General features: G+C 35.5%; 1 protein-coding gene across 1 annotated transcript in view; it reads right to left on the minus strand.

The window, feature by feature from the left end:
- The window catches only part of LOC137006190 (connector enhancer of kinase suppressor of ras 3-like), a 65,117-nt gene that overhangs the window by 3,018 nt on the left and 45,798 nt on the right, over positions 1–16,301 (minus strand). Inside the window, exons 5-12 of the mRNA XM_067366762.1 lie at positions 16,060–16,101; positions 11,972–12,091; positions 7,222–7,281; positions 4,363–4,431; positions 3,918–4,064; positions 1,984–2,108; positions 1,167–1,348; positions 851–937 (exon numbers count right to left, since the gene is read on the minus strand). Of these exons, the coding sequence (XP_067222863.1) occupies positions 851–937; positions 1,167–1,348; positions 1,984–2,108; positions 3,918–4,064; positions 4,363–4,431; positions 7,222–7,281; positions 11,972–12,091; positions 16,060–16,101 (832 nt within the window). The remainder of the gene's footprint in view (positions 1–850; positions 938–1,166; positions 1,349–1,983; positions 2,109–3,917; positions 4,065–4,362; positions 4,432–7,221; positions 7,282–11,971; positions 12,092–16,059; positions 16,102–16,301) is intronic.

Below are 16,301 nucleotides of genomic sequence, written 5' to 3' on the forward strand. Positions count from 1 at the left end.
ATCGGTGTATGATATTAAAGTACCATGAGAGTGATTCGAAAACATATGAAGATTTATTTACAGTAATTACGACATGGCGAGAGCGCAGCAATAGCTTAAAAGTACCGCGAGAGCGATTCAAAATGTCATACACCAATCAATCGGTCTGCACAGTGAGCTTCAGCTGGAAAACACCTTAAATCTGCAGTGGTGGTACAGATCGTAGTCTTAGCTCTCAGGAAATTACCAGTTTACACAAGCATGTGAAGGCTTTTTACAGTTCAGAATCTGATTTTCTTGATTTTTACAATCTGATGGACAGGTCTAAATGGGTTTTTGGAGGAACGATAATATTGATTCTTATGGTGTGTTCACACTTGTAGTTTGCTTCTCTTGGTTCTTTTTTTTTTTCTTGTCACTGGTGGTATCTGTGTGCATATGGTACTAGTTTTACCAGCTGACAACTCCGAGAGAGCTTCTAAAATGTGTAAAGGAGTCAAACCAGTGCCAGGATTTCCTCCGTTACACACACAAATGAAGCTCTGCTGCAAGAAGACGTGGCTCTGATGGTCAACATCGATCCTATGATGAGAAGAACCAGGTATGCTTGAGCATTCTGTCTTTTAGGTTTGCATCTTGTGATATCGCATCCTGTTTTTGGGTTCGGATGGCAGCATTCAGACTTATTCAAATGAACCGCACTAATAGATTAATCGCACCAGAGCTTGTTATAATTGAACCAAACCTAGCAAGTGTGAACATACACAAAAACCCCCCCCCCCCCAAATTCTCCATGTGCATCTCTGAGGCTAGTGAAGTGGCTAAACCAGATTATTTAATGTGGCACGTTTTTTATGACGGTGTTCCGTACCTTTCCGTCCCTGTGTCCAGGGCTTCGCATACAGGTCTGCCACGCTCAAACATGTATCCACTGGCATAGACAGAGGTCGCGGTTTACCTGTGTGTACATTCATGAAAACAGACAATTACAGTCACACTCAATGGAAACATACAAGACGACCTGCAAAGCCAAAGGTACTGTTTGAATTAAGATACACTGCAATGATACCACTATCATTACCTATTAGAACAGCCTATGGTGTATTTATATGGTGCTATATAAATAAAATTTCACAATGATGAAATTAAAAAAAAATAATGAATGACTGTAAATCTGAAATATTGACCTTGTGATGAGGACGTTCCTCTTGGACGCATCTGCACGTTGACCTCGACTGGGTGAACAGACAGTTTATCGCAGTCTGTAACTGTGAAGCGCCGGTGGCTCTCCAGGTCCAGGAAGGAGTTTGGGGACTCTGAGCCTTTAGGTCTGGCATTGAGACTGCTGTACGAGCCATTCCGTACTTCCCTATAACAGCGGACAAATGTTTATTAATCAGCAGGAGCAATTAAATAATATAGTTACTGTAATTTCAGAAATACAGAGCCTGGAAAAGTCTGAATTCTATATAAAAGTACTGCATTGATATTAAGTGATGGAATCTGATGGTAATTTAGGGCTGTCACAATTCAGTTTTAAAAAAATCTTGCAATTTACCCTTGTCGAGGGAAACAAAAATCAACATGCCATTGGTGCCCTCTGCAGGCATTTGTTATGTAATGTATATAAATTGATTTTATTTATTTTATGTATATTACTTTAAGTATTTTTTGTTGTTTAATAACACCATATGATTTTGATACTTTATTTAAACTAGTTATTATTGCGTCATTTTATATATATGTATTTTAAGTCATTTTAAAGGCTATTTTCACTTTTTGGTGGTAATAAAAATTTACATTTTACTCGATTAATCATCAAAATAATCGTCCGATTACCAAAATAATTGTTAGTGGCGCCCCAAATACCATTACACTTTGATAGATCCGATGTACAGAATGTTTACCATTATCAAAATACCATGATATTTACCAGGTATTTGAATATCTTGTTACATCATGTTATAAGAGAACAATGACGGAGGTTTTAGCTTTCAGGCTCACCGTGGAGTGTAAGGCACTGAGGGAGGAGGAGGGATGTACAGGTCCAGGATGGCAGGCTTGTCCTTCCTGCTGCAGAGTTGGGCAGATCCGTCTGGTGACTGACTCTTACTAGGAGAGGTTGAGCTCTGCAGAACATGATGAAAACATCTTGTAAAACATCTCTTCATAAATAAAAAGGCATATATCATCAAGACATCACTAAAGAGGGTACCAAAAAATAAACTGATATATCAATGCAGCAACATTTGTTCAAACTAAATATTTAATATGAAGTGTGTTAGGAAATTAATTATACATATACATTATAATATATTGATTAATTATATGGTTCAAATTATATAACAAAAGATCTATTAAATCTACAATAGATAGGCCACTGAATAAACTGAAACATGGCATATACACCTACGTTTTAAATTGATTTGAAGATTTATTAACTATGGGATCCCGCACATGACATGCAAACAAACAATGTATATGTATATTTCGTGGCCACAAATTAAAGGGGACCTTTAAGTTCCCTTTTACAAGATGTAATATAAGTCTCTGGTGTCTCCAGAATGTGTCTGTGAAGTTTCAGCTCAAAATCCCCCACAGATCATTGATTATAGCTTGTTAAATTTGCCCCTACTTGGGTATGAGCAAAAACAAGAAGTTTGTGTGTGTCCCTTTAAATGCAAATGAGCTGCTGCTCCAGAAGAGGGCGGAGCTTTAACAGCTCAACAACAACAAAGCTGGAGAATCTCACGCAGCCAAAATGAGGATTGTCAGTAACGGTGTTCAGCCTTACATTGTTCAAACCGGAGTCGACACTGATGGAGAGACTCAGGAAGAAGTTACAACTTTTAGAATGAAACTGGACGTTTCTGAATGGTTAGTGGATAAATTGATGTAGTTGCTGTGGAGTTGATTCAACTCATCCACTAGCATGTGCCGTCATGTTCATCTTTTGTGTTGAATTGACCCTCGTTTGTGAAGCAGTCTGGCATAAAATGACGGCATGTCAACAACACTCTATTACAACAACTCTTCCTCTTCTCTAAAGCAGCCCAACATGGCCCCGCCCCCTTTGTTGTGTGTTCTCGGGGGCGGGGTTTATGTAAAGTTTGGGTTTGTGATGTCACCAACCTACAAGTTGTAGTCGTTAAAAAGTGATTTCTGTAAAAGAACATATCTCTCTTTGCATTGAACTTTGAGCGTCGAAACTTTGCAGATACTGTTTGTGCTCAAGCAGCAACATTACACACTAACTAAAGTTAAAAAAGTGAAATCATAAATCAAGGACCTCTTTAAGAATTCATTTTTTAATTTTATGGCCACACGTTCTGAAGGAACGAATTATTACAACGAGGCCAACAATTAAGTAAAATGAATGGATTGAATGATTATATTGTGTGCACAATTTATTTAAAATGAGGGAACACATTAGTTAAACATGCTAATGTATTATTAAGTCGTGGTGTGGGAACGAATTCTTAATTCATGGCCACGATATACTTTTTTCCCCTGCATGTCATGTGTGGGGCTCCGTATTAAACCACAGCGCTTTGTTCAAAAAATATAGCTGACATTCCTTTGGTGTTGCTAGAGGCCTTAAACAATTAGAATGATTTCTGAAGGATCATGTGACACTGAAGACTGGTGTAATGGCTGCTTTGTCATCACAAGAAAACATGACATTTTAAAATATTTTAAATTGTCATAATATTTCACAATATTACTTTTTTACTGTTTTTCGATCAAGTAAATGCAGTCTTTCAGCATAAGAAAATCTTTTAAAAAACATTAAACTTTTGACCAATAGTGTATGGTTGGACATATAGCATAAAAATGTCATCTTTGATTAATATTTGTACAATCAGAAAACACAATTCAGTTGACTTCTCCGTTCATCTGTTGAGTTAATGACTGTTAAGCCGTTATGAATGACACACCTGAGGCACGGGCGGTTTCCAGCGCATGTTTTTGAGAGGTGCTGGGGTAAATCCTGAGGTTCCTGTGGGTCTTTTCTTTAAAAGAAGCACTACATGTTTAGGGTCCTCTCTCAGCTTGGCCACCAGGTTCTTCAGCTGCCAGCCCACCTGAAGTAAACCAGCACAAGCCCTTAAGCACTACTGAAAAGAATTCTGCTCAGGCTTTCCGATTAAAACAAAGCCTGGTGAGCATGAGGCACAATCCCACAGAGAATGCACTTCTGAACATAATCTAAGGCAGCAGTGCATTAATTCTTCACAAATACAACAAATTGTGAAGAAAATGATCCAACAAAGCAGACAGGGTGGAGAGAAATGACATAAACACGCATTGCATTCAGTACTTAAAATGTATAGATGAAAAAGAAAGGTTTATTTTAATAGAAAATACCATAGAAATACTAACCACTGTCTGCTGGTTGACCTGGATGACCTCGTCTCCAGCGTGGATCTTACGTGTCATATCTGCTGGAGACTAGAGGGGACATTCTATGAGCATTTGTTTTCTTTAAATATTCACATTTCTGTCCAAATCATTTGTAAATTTGAGATGCAATCCTAGCCCCATCACTAAATATATAAATAATAAAAAAAGATTGCTTAAAAAAAATGTTGTAAAATTGCCCCTTTTTATTACTTATGAATCAAATCTACATTTATAGCGCCAGGCAGATTTGTTAAGTTTATGTTGTGGGTTCATAAAAAGGCATCACCACAAACAGAAATAAAGGCTCAACATATACATATATAGTATACACACACACACACACACACTAGTCACTGATGACGTCGTTAATGACGTCATAACCTCGAGCTTTGTGCACAGCTATGGCATATGACACAGCGCTGCCCACATGGCTTTTGCTCCTACATAACAGCTTATTTTGTCTTTGGGTCATTATGTTTCTGCTCATGTATATGAATGCATTAGTGAGAGAGTGACTGTGTGTGAATTAATTTTACCTGGCTGCGTCTGATAGTGAAGCTGTTGGTTTTAATTACTAAGAAATATATGCTAGAACTTTTCAGTTTCTAAGCTCTTTTATTGATCAATCACATAACAGTGTTGACTATACATTTCTGCACTACTGAATGTTTCTGCGCGTGATGTGCGCGCTTCTGTCTGTATGCGTGTTACAATGTAGCAGAGCATTCGTTTAAAGCGGTTATTAACTTCCGTGTACAATAAACTGTTTAAAACGTGCAATCACCTGATCAATATTGAGCATCCAGATGGTATAATCTCGGAGTATGCATACTGTTGGATACCAAGCGTAAATGTGGACTTCCAAGATTTCTTATCCTGTTGCGCCCTCTACAGGCCATGACCGGCGACTAGTCGACATCACTGATGTCACTACATTATTTCAGTATACTGTATAGTCATGAGTCTGCTTCGTGCCTCTTTATCTATATTCCTCACAGTCATGCTATTGGTGTGTCTCGATATTCTTCTGGAAGCATCATTTGGATTTTCACCAGCAGAAAACATACATGCTGGCTAAATTTGGTCTAAAGCACAAATGACTGCTGTTTTGTAATAAAAAAAACTATAACATGACAGTCAAGCAAATGTCAGCATGATTAACAGACTGTAATTAATCATCATGTGGTTTGTGGTGGATGAATCATCACTTGAGCAGTGGGAGTTTAGTTTCGGAGCAGAAGCGTTGTGTAATTTTGACAGCGTTGTCTAAAATATCTGTTGTTAAACAGGTCACAAAAGTCATCTGTATGTTTAAGGGAATGAAATGTAAGACTTTTTGATGCAAATTTTAAGACTAAACTAATATATTTATGCTCAAGATTTACTAATTGTGGTCTTCAATGATGGCAGGCATATACAGTACAGTCCAAAAGTTTGGATGTTTTTAAAAGAAGTTTCGTCTGCTCACCAAGGCTACATTTATTTAATTAAAAACAAAACAAAACAAAAAAAAACAGTAATATTGTGAAATGTTATTACAATTTAAAATAACTGTGTACTATTTAAATATATTTGACAAAGTAATTTATTCCTGTGATGCAAAGCTGAATTTTCAGCATCATTACTCCAGTCTTCAGTGTCACATGATCCTTCAGAAATCATTCTAATATGCTGATTTGCTGCTCAAGAAACATTTATGATTATTTTCAATGTTGAAAACAGTTGTGTACTTTTTTGATGAATAGAAAGTTCAAAAGAACAGCATTTATCTGAAATACAAAGCTTCTGTAGCATTATACACTACCGTTCAAAAGTTTGGGGTCAGTAAGAATTTTAATTTTTATTTTTTTGAAAAGAAATTAAAGAAATTAATACTTTTATTCAGCAAGGATGCATTAAATCAATCAAAAGTGGCAGTAAAGACATTTATAATGTTACAAAAGATAGATTTCAGATAAACACTGTTCTTTTGAACTTTCTATTCATCAAATAATCCTGAAAAAAAAATATTGTACACAAATATTTTGTACAATTGTACACATTAAATGTTTCTTGAGCAGCAGATCAGCATATTAGAATGATTTCTGAAGGATCATGTGACACTGAAGACTGGAGTAATGATGCTGAAAATTCAGCTTTGCCATCACAGGAATAAATTACTTTGTGAAATATATTCAAATAGAAAACAGTTATTTTAAATTGTAATAATATTTCACAATATTACTGTTTTTACTGTATTTTTAATTAAATAAATGTAGCCTTGGTGAGCAGACAAAACTTCTTTTAAAAACATTAAAAATCTTAGTGGTTCCAAACTTTTGGACTGTACTGTACATCAGTACAACCATCTTTATACTCTGAATCGATGAAAATATTGATAATAGCACAATATCAATATTCCAAATAACAGAAGCATCTCCCATCTTTTTCCTATGCTATTTAACAGCTTTCTATTTTGTGAATTTAATCTAAGAATCCACTGACAAGCTGAAAAGTGCTCAAAAACCTGTGAAATTACATTTATGCACGTGGAAGACAAGTGACTTGTATTGCGTTCAATATATAGATTTTACAGTATCAGTTCTAATTGAAAAAGAATAAGCAAACTTGACATGTATGGCAACATCCTTACTGAGAAAGTGCAATTCGCACAACTTCCTGTGTGCCATCTGTAGACCTTCAGTCTGCAAACTAAAAGAAGCCCCATCTATTTTCTCTGAGTTTGTTCACTTGGACTGAACATTACGTGCACAAAGAGGCTAAATTTATCTCAGCCATTGGCATCAAAAAGCGAAATGCGATGAATCAAAAGCTTTCGTCACTGAAGCCCTTACTCACATGTTCAGTGGTGCCAGTGATGACATGAAGCCCATCGTAGGTGGATTTGATGTACATCCCCTGAGTAACAGGAAGACAGGAAGAGAAAACATGAAAAACAACAGAGAGAGAGAGAACAGCACCATATACAGTTGGCAGACAGGAACCTGCAAACATACAGAGAAAATAGAAGTCTGATTCATATTCTACTTGCTGATTTCATTTTCTGACGCAATTGGTTTTACTTAGCTGGTCCAAGCTGGTCATCTTGGTTATACTGGTAGACCATCTTGGACCAGCAATAAAAAAAAGTTCCAAAAACCAGCTTGATCACTTTAACATTAAAAAACAGGAATGCATTATAGGTTAGGGCTGCAATAATATGACAAAAATAATTATTATGTGGATGAAGACACTTTCTTCGTACTTATTGGTCCCGTTCACTGTCATTATAAAGCTTGGATGTGTCAGGATATTTATTAATATAATATTGTGTTCATCAGAGAGAAGTAAGTCATATACACCAAGGATGGCTTGAGGGTGAGTAAAGCTTGGGGTCATTTTCATTTTAAAGTAACAGGTTTTTCGGGCTTGTCCTCTCATGTGTGTGACGCTTAATAAAGTCGAGAAGAGTTCAGACGGCTCTTGTTTATCGTTTTCTTCGTTTCGATTGTTTTCATAAGTGTTTATGCGAACCCTTCATGAATGCTCAGTCACAGTGTTTTATTGACTGTTGATTACTAGGTCACCAATACCATCCGCTTGAACAACTTGATGGAAACGCACCTAATTCACATTTGTCTTTTTTGGCAAACTTTGAAAAGATTCGCTTCATGTATGGATGGAAACCCAGCTATTTTGTTTCATTTTGGTAGCTTTTGTGCCCCAAGCTCCTGTTCATTTCAGACCCTGTTTGACACCTATATAACCTTTTTTTCATTACACTGAACACAAAAGGAAACATTCTGAAGAATTTTTCCATGTAATTCATTGACTGAAGCAAAAGCAACATAAAAGAGTCATAAAAACAGTTCACATTACTATATTCTAAGACTTCTGAATTCATCATTTCAAAGCTTGATTTTTCTCCAGTTCACATTAATAGGAACAGAATGAAAAAAAAATGTGCAGTACATTCTAGGAATGGGAACAAGTTCTTGAGTTCTTGGAAGTGAAATGTTTGGAAGTGGAAGTGGAAGTGAAACTTTATTCTGTTTGGTTATGATGGCATTTTGGGTGGTACCTTGAGGTCTGATTGGTTAGTGTTGGGGAGACATGATGTCCAGACCAGACAACTGAAGTGCAACTATGACTATGAAAGTTCAGCGATGCCTGGAATCACTTTAATAATGAAAATCTAGTTAAGTGCAAGATATACAGTGGCAATCTGTCATTGTCACATGACATTATAACGAGAACTATATTGTAATAAAATTTTGCAAATCATTTGTGATTTAGTTGTCCTGTTTTAGTGTGCTGTTAAAAGAGTGCATCCACAACAGGAGTTGCATATTCAAACTAGCAACATCAAGTCCATGGCACTATGTGCTTTTGTGCAGATGAAAGTTCTAATTAGGGTTGTAACGATATACCGGTATAGCGGTATACCACGGTATGAACACGTACGATTATCGTATCGTGTACATTTGCTAATTAACGGTATCGAAAAATAATAATAAGACGCAGATTCTCACTTGCGCATAGACAGCAACTTTCCACTTCACTTCACTCTAAACTTGCTCCACACACACACATACAGCAGAGACCATGTCAGAGAGAGAAGTTGCTATCTCTAATATCTTTTCCTCATTGAAAAATAAGTTACAATTTGCAGTACGGGAATACTTTCGATATGGAAAAACAAATGCGGGGTTGTCCTCGAGTGTAGATATCCAGTTTGCAAAAAAATGCGGATGCGAAGTAGGCCTACATGCAAACAGAGGAAACGCATTGAACATATTCACCTTTATTCGGGATCACCAGCCGTGCTGCAGGTATTTTCCGTTTATATTAGGTCGTGTGATGTGCGTGATGGAGAGCTCCCGGAATCCAGTCATGAAAATGGAATGTACAGCATAACACAGCAATGTCCCTTAAAAACGCGCGATTTGATGAACTGATACATACAATGAAAGCAGAGCTGTACAATATATCAAATTGCGACATGGTCTAGGCGGGGTCTGTGAATATTAAAGCGCAAAAAGACTGGTGCATAAATATATCGGTTTGTTTTGCGTGTCAGTCTGTGTGTAGTTTCGTGTACTACATACTCAAGTATGCGCGACGCTCTTATTGTTTTTTCAGTGTTTGAAGTCTCGTTATCAGAGGACATGAACACAAACATATCAAAGTTTACTCTGAGATAGCGCTTAATGAGCATTTCATCATTTTATTTGAGAAAAACCATTGTCAAATACACTGAAACTCAAAGCTCTTCACTACATCCCGTCAAAATAAAAGTCCGTTTTTTAACAAGAAATTGACAGAAATATATTATGATTGTAAAATAGAATGTACTTCTCAATAATAATAATAATAATATTAATAATAATAAATTTATTTAAATATTATTTAAGGAATATTTTTTGTCTATGCTTTAATTTAGTAAATCTCTGTTGTGGAGCACTTTGGATTAAAAAAAAAAAAAAAAAAAAACTTAAAAGGATAAAGTTAATTTCATTGACATAATTTTTGATCATATATTTGTATTAGATAAGAAGCCAGAAGACCTAAGTCAAACTAGAATTTATGAATTTTAATAAATTATTAAATAAAAGTTGTTAATTAATCCATAATCATTTATTAAATTTTCTTGATTGTTTTTGATTATTGAAATCTGAATAGACTAAATAGAATAAATAAACACTTTTATTAATTTATTGGTAATTTTAACTGATAATAAAAGTAATAATTGATTGTTTAATACCGTATACAGTGATACCGTGATATTTGCTGAGACGGTTATCATACCGTGGAAATCTCATACCGTTACAACCCAGGTTCTAATATTAAAAGGATAGTCCACCCAAAAATGAGAATTATCCCATGATTTATTCACCTTCAAGCCATCATAGGTGTATATGACTATCTTCTTTCAGATGAACACAATCGGAAATATATTTAAAAATATCCTCCAAGCTTTATAATGGCAGTGAATGGGGGACTGTGATTTGAAGTAAAAAATAATGCATCCATCCATAAATAAAGTAATCCATATGACTCCAGTAGGTTAATAAAGGTCTTCTAAAGCAAAGCGATGCGTTTTTGAAAGAAAAATATCCATATTTAAAACTTCAGAAATTCAAATAACTAGCTTCCGGCGGATGACCGTACGCAGAATGTGCAAGTCGACTTGCAGCGGAAGAGCAACCTTTGACCTGATGCACAATGTAATGATGAACAGGAAGGCACAGAGGATAGAGCAAAACAAATCACCGGTCACGGATTATATGTCTAAAACGATCATTTTTAAAGAGAAATGTTGGAGGATTTCGATAGAGCTTGAGTTTGTTGCCCAGCCCTATTTGTTTGAACCGCGAGAGGCGTCTAAGCTTACGATACTCCTACATCATACGTCATACATCGCGTCAGAGGATTACTCATTTGGCACAAATCGACTTGCGCATTCTGCATACGGTCGTCTGCCGGAAGCTAGTTATTTGAATTTTAAATATGCATATTTTTCTAACAAAAATGCATTGCATCGCTTCACTTCAGAAGGTCTTTATTAACCCCCTGGATTCGTATGGATTACTTGGATGGATGCATTATATTTGGCTTCAAAATTGTGCCCCCCATTCACAACCATTATAAACCTTGGAGGACTAAAGATATATTTTTTTAAATATATCTCTGATTGTGTTTGTCTGAAAGAAGAAAGTCATATACACCTAGGATGGCTTGAGGGTGAGTAAATCATGGGATAATTTTAATTTTTGGGTGAGCTAACCCAAAAATGTCATCATTTATTCACCCTCAAGTTGTTCCAAACATGTATGAATTTCTTTCTTCTGCTGAACACAAAAGATGATTTTGATGAATGTCGGCCCCATTGACCTCCATATTTTTTTTTACTATGGAAGTCAATGGGGTCCATCAATTGTTTGGTAACCCACATTCTTCATAATATCTTTTTTTGTGTTCAGCAGAAGAAAGAAATTCATACATGTTTGGAACAACTTGAGGGTGAGTAAATGATGACAGAATTTTCTTTTTTGGATGAACTATCCATTTAAGTTGTTTAAGTTATATGAATGTATTTGATTAGAATGTAACAATTCAAGTTTACTTATGCATTTGTGTCATTTTGTGTAGATAGATAGAATTTGTAATATTATGTTTATGTTTTTTTATATAATCTTATTAGATTAGAAAATCTAGAATTATTAGTTTGATTGAATTAAATGGAACTTCTATAATATTGAATTATTTAAAAAAAAATATATATTTAAAACAATCATATTCCTTTTATGTTTCTCCCAGAAACACTGATGATATATAATCTAGCAGTGTTATTTTTTATCAACAATATGTTTTAATGAAATTTGAGTACTCATTTTATTGAACTATTGAGTGCTTGAAAGGAAAAATGGACTAAAATGCCCAACCCTAATACTTTCTTTAAATGTTCTTCTTTTGTGTGTGAATGGCATGTGTGTGAGTAAATGGTGAGAGAATTTTAACTTTTGTCATTATGACCTGTTTTGAGATGTCCTTTTAGGAATGACATAAAAACATTACGAATATCAAATATATAAATAATAATTCTCACCAGTCCCTCTCCTGGTTTGATGTTGGTCAGTTGAACTTCCTCCAGACACGCTGATTGGCTCATGAGAGGATCAGAGGTGGTTCTCACAGTCTGGTCACAAATACTGTTCAACACTTTCGACTGTAATGTAGGAGAACAGAGGGTTTAGAAAAATAGTCCTGCATGAATGGGCGGGCATCTTCAAATTCTGAGAATATTACAGAAGTAAAGTCCCAAGAGGAAGGAGTTGAGATAATAGCTATTATCTGAATTTTCAGTTATGAAAAGTTAAAAAAAAAAATTTTTAAAAATTAAAAAGTGGGTTTTCCAGAGTCTAAATGGACTACCATGTTGATTGTAACAATAATAGAAACACTTATTTTAATTGAATCTAACACAATCTTTAATCTGTGCGTGGAAAAACAGATATCTTGGTTTTACTTTAAAATTCCACATGAATTCAGCCCAGCCAAGCCCATAAATAAGTCCAACAAACCATAGGGCACACATAAACAAACGACATGCTATCTGAGCTTTGATTTAATTTTCCGCTCAGTGCACAAGGACAGAGGTGTAAGCAAACCGAACAGTAACATTCTGGATCAAACACTGGAGGCAACAGCATTAAACAACACGGTTTCATTTGATTTATTAATAAGTCACTGCTGGAATTCTTTCAAAATTTAACCTAGGTTGCAATTTGAAGAGTTGAATGTTCAGCCAAATAGTTTTGACGAGTATCACTTTTTTCTTTCTATATAGCCAGAGTACAACATAACACAAGACACAAATAATCTACACTATACCGGTCAAAAGTTTGAAATGATTAAGAAGTCACTTCTGCTCACCAAGGCTGCAATACAGTAAAAACAGTAATATTGTGAAAAATTATTATGATTTAAAATAACGTTTTTCTATGTGAATATATTTTAAAATGTAATTTATTGCTGTGATCAAAGCTGAATTTTCAGCATCGTTACTCCAGTCTTCAGTGTCACATGATCCTTCAGAAATCATTCTAACATGCTGATTTGTTGCTCAATTATTATTGTTGCTCAATTATTAATAATGGCTCCTATTATTATTATTATCATCATTATCATCAATGTTTTGCTACTTAATATTTTTGTGGAAACTGTGATACATTTTTTCAAGATACTTTGATGAATAGAAAGTTCAATTAAACAGTATTTATTCGACATAATATTTTGCAACATTATAAATGTCTTTATTGACACTTTTGATCAGTTGAATGCATCCTTGCTAAATAAAAGTATTAATTTCTTTAATACTTTCACGTAACCCAAACTTTTCAATGGTAAACTGTGAAAAGCGATAAGCTGCAGTTATTACAGTAAAGACCTATGAAACCTATGAAAATAACCTATGAAAATGAGTTTAGGTGGTATAAATTGATGGGTATAGGTTGGTCAGAGATGTTAAATAATATTTTTAATATTTTATGCGTTACCATTTTTTCCAGTGTAGTGTAGCACAATTCCCACTAAAATATGAAGCTGCAAAATTGTTTTCAACAATAATAAGACTTGCTTCTTGAGCACCAAATCACATTTCTAAAGGATCATGTGACACTGAAGACAGGAGCAATACTGAAAATTCAGCTTTGATCGCAGGAATTATACTAGACCAATTATACTAATCGACTTCTCATGAATGGGCCGCCTTTCTTTCTGTGGCAGATGCGTGACAGGGAAGGAATACATAACAGGATCCGATCCATTCATGCTTTGTGTGTCTGATTTTGCCAGCCTATTATGCCTAGACTTAACGTGTGCCTGCATGTAAATTCCAAACTTCCTGAACCCTTCCCAATGCCAAATACTACACATGTATAACTGCATATGTTCACATTTTACTGCACTTAAGAGCTTTAATTTACAGTGTTTAGCAAATTAATTAAAATCTGTTCCTGGTTCCAAATTACATAGTCAAAATTATAGGCAGCGATGTAATCTTTTAGATTACACATTTTAGGTATTCTGACTACTTTTTGGTTACTTTCTGATTACTTTAAACCAAATTGTTCAAATCACAAATATTTGAGTAGAATAATCTTACCATTTTTATAAAAAATACAAAGAGGAAAAAATGTATTCATTAAAGGATTAGTTCACTTCAGAATTTAAATTTCTTGTTAATTTACTCACCTCCATGTCATTCAAGATGTTCATGTCTTTCTTACTTCAGTCAAAAAGAAATGAAGGTTTTTGAGGAAAACATTCCAGGATTTTTCTCCATATAGTGGACTTCACTGGGGTTCAACGGGTTGAAGGTCCAAATGTCAGTTTCAGTGCAGCTTCAAAGAGCTCTACATGATCCCAGACGAGGAATAAGGGTCTTATCTAGAGAAACAATTGATCATTTTCTCATATATATATATATTGCTCATCTTGCACTGCTCTGCGATGCGTCACGCATTACGTAATCACGTTGGAAAGGTCACACGTGATGTAGACTGAAGTACCACAGTAGGGCAAAAAACTCCATCTCATTTTCTCCTCCAACTTCAAAATCGAAAGACATCGTTGTTTTACCTTTTTTTTTGTAAAGGGGGTTTGACTTATTCTTTGCACGTTCGCTTTGGAAATACTTGCTCGGTACTTCCACGTACATCACGCGTGACCTTTCCAACATGATTACGTAATGTGTGGCGCATCGCAGAGCAGTGCAAGATGAGCATTTGTGGTTAAAAAGTATATAATTTTTAATTTTTATTTTTTTTAGAAAATGACGATTGTTTTGCTAGATAAGACTCTTTCTCCTCGTCTGGGATCATGTTGAGCTCTTTGAAGCTGCACTGAAACTGCAAATGGGTTCTTCAACCTGTTGAACCCCAGTGCAGTCCACTATATGGAGAAAAATGCTGGAATGTTTTCCTCAAAAACCTCCGCTGGAGAAAGAAAGACATAAACATCTTGGATGACATGGAGATTTGTAAATTATCAGGAAATTTGAATTCTGAAGTGAACTAATCCTTTAAGTGAAAGTTGGCATAAAATGGATCTAAATGCATTTTATTGGTCTTGGTGCGAACAATTCATCAATTCATGTTTCATTTGTTTTTAATTTGTTTGAGCTTGTAATTTTTCATCAAAATGTGATAACTTGACATTCCAGTGAAGAGACTTCTCCCAGTTGATGTATGTCAGACTTCGCCACTCATTTAGTCAGCATCATTACTCCAGTCTTCAGTGTCACATGATCCTTCAGGGCCTGTTTACACCTGGTCACTTCCGATCGTGAAAAGACCAGGTCTAAATGCCCTCCGAAACACATTTGAGACAAATATAATTCAGATCGCTCAAACCACTTCAGGAGGTGGTCTGGGACCGAACAGGTCTAAATGCATCTGGTATTTGAAACCACATATGTAATTTAACTCCTCCCAAAAAAATACTAAAAAATAAACGTGTGAGAGTGTGTTATGGGGTAATAATGTTATAGCCAGATATGACAGCGCCACTGCAGCACGCGTCGCCGAGTATCTATTCAGCAAGCTGACGTGCAAACTGCCGCAAATCCAAGTGAAAGTAAGTCGCAGGCGTTCAAAACACAATCATCTCCATTAAAAGTAATGAGACTAAATGATCTTACCAGTGCTGTGGCCACACTCTCTCCTATTTGCGGTCTTTGATATTGAAATTAAGCTGATGATCAATAAAATGCAGCTCATATTTGTTGCTTTTGGTAACTCCATGAAATCTGCATATAGCACGGGAATTGAAGATCGGATTTATATGCGTTTTGCGGAGACACATTCATGTGGCCAAGTGTAAATGCAACCGTTTTTGTGAAGTGACCAGGTGTAAACAGGCCCTCAGAAACCATTCTAATATGCTGATTTGATGCTTATGGAACATTTCTTATTATTATCATCAATGTTGTTCTTTATTGGGGGTTGAGCTGAAATTTTTGTTAACTGGAAATGATGCACGATAAAAGGTAATGAGGCTATCGCATTTGACCCAGATGCCTGACAACCTGAGAAACATATTACTAACCAAAACTAGACACATTATCACCATTTACACAAGTGAAAGAAAGTAATATTTAAAAAAGTAATAATGGAAATGCAAAGAGATACTTACAACATCCAAAACCTTCTCTTCCATGTCATACACAGTGCTGTCCTGTTCAGGAAAAAAAAGAAAAATTGCAGAGCATGTTTGAACCACTGTGAATAATAAAAACAAAAAGTTCAGATTCAGGAATGCTGTATAATTACAGAGCTTGACACAGCAACAGTGAATGACCTCCAGCCTCAAATAAACAGCTTTCAGCCTTGAATTACATCTCCATGTCCACTCCAAGACAAGATAATTACAAAACA

Source organism: Chanodichthys erythropterus, chromosome 18 (genome assembly GCF_024489055.1).
Source record: "Chanodichthys erythropterus isolate Z2021 chromosome 18, ASM2448905v1, whole genome shotgun sequence".
Taxonomy (NCBI): Eukaryota; Metazoa; Chordata; class Actinopteri; order Cypriniformes; family Xenocyprididae; genus Chanodichthys; species Chanodichthys erythropterus.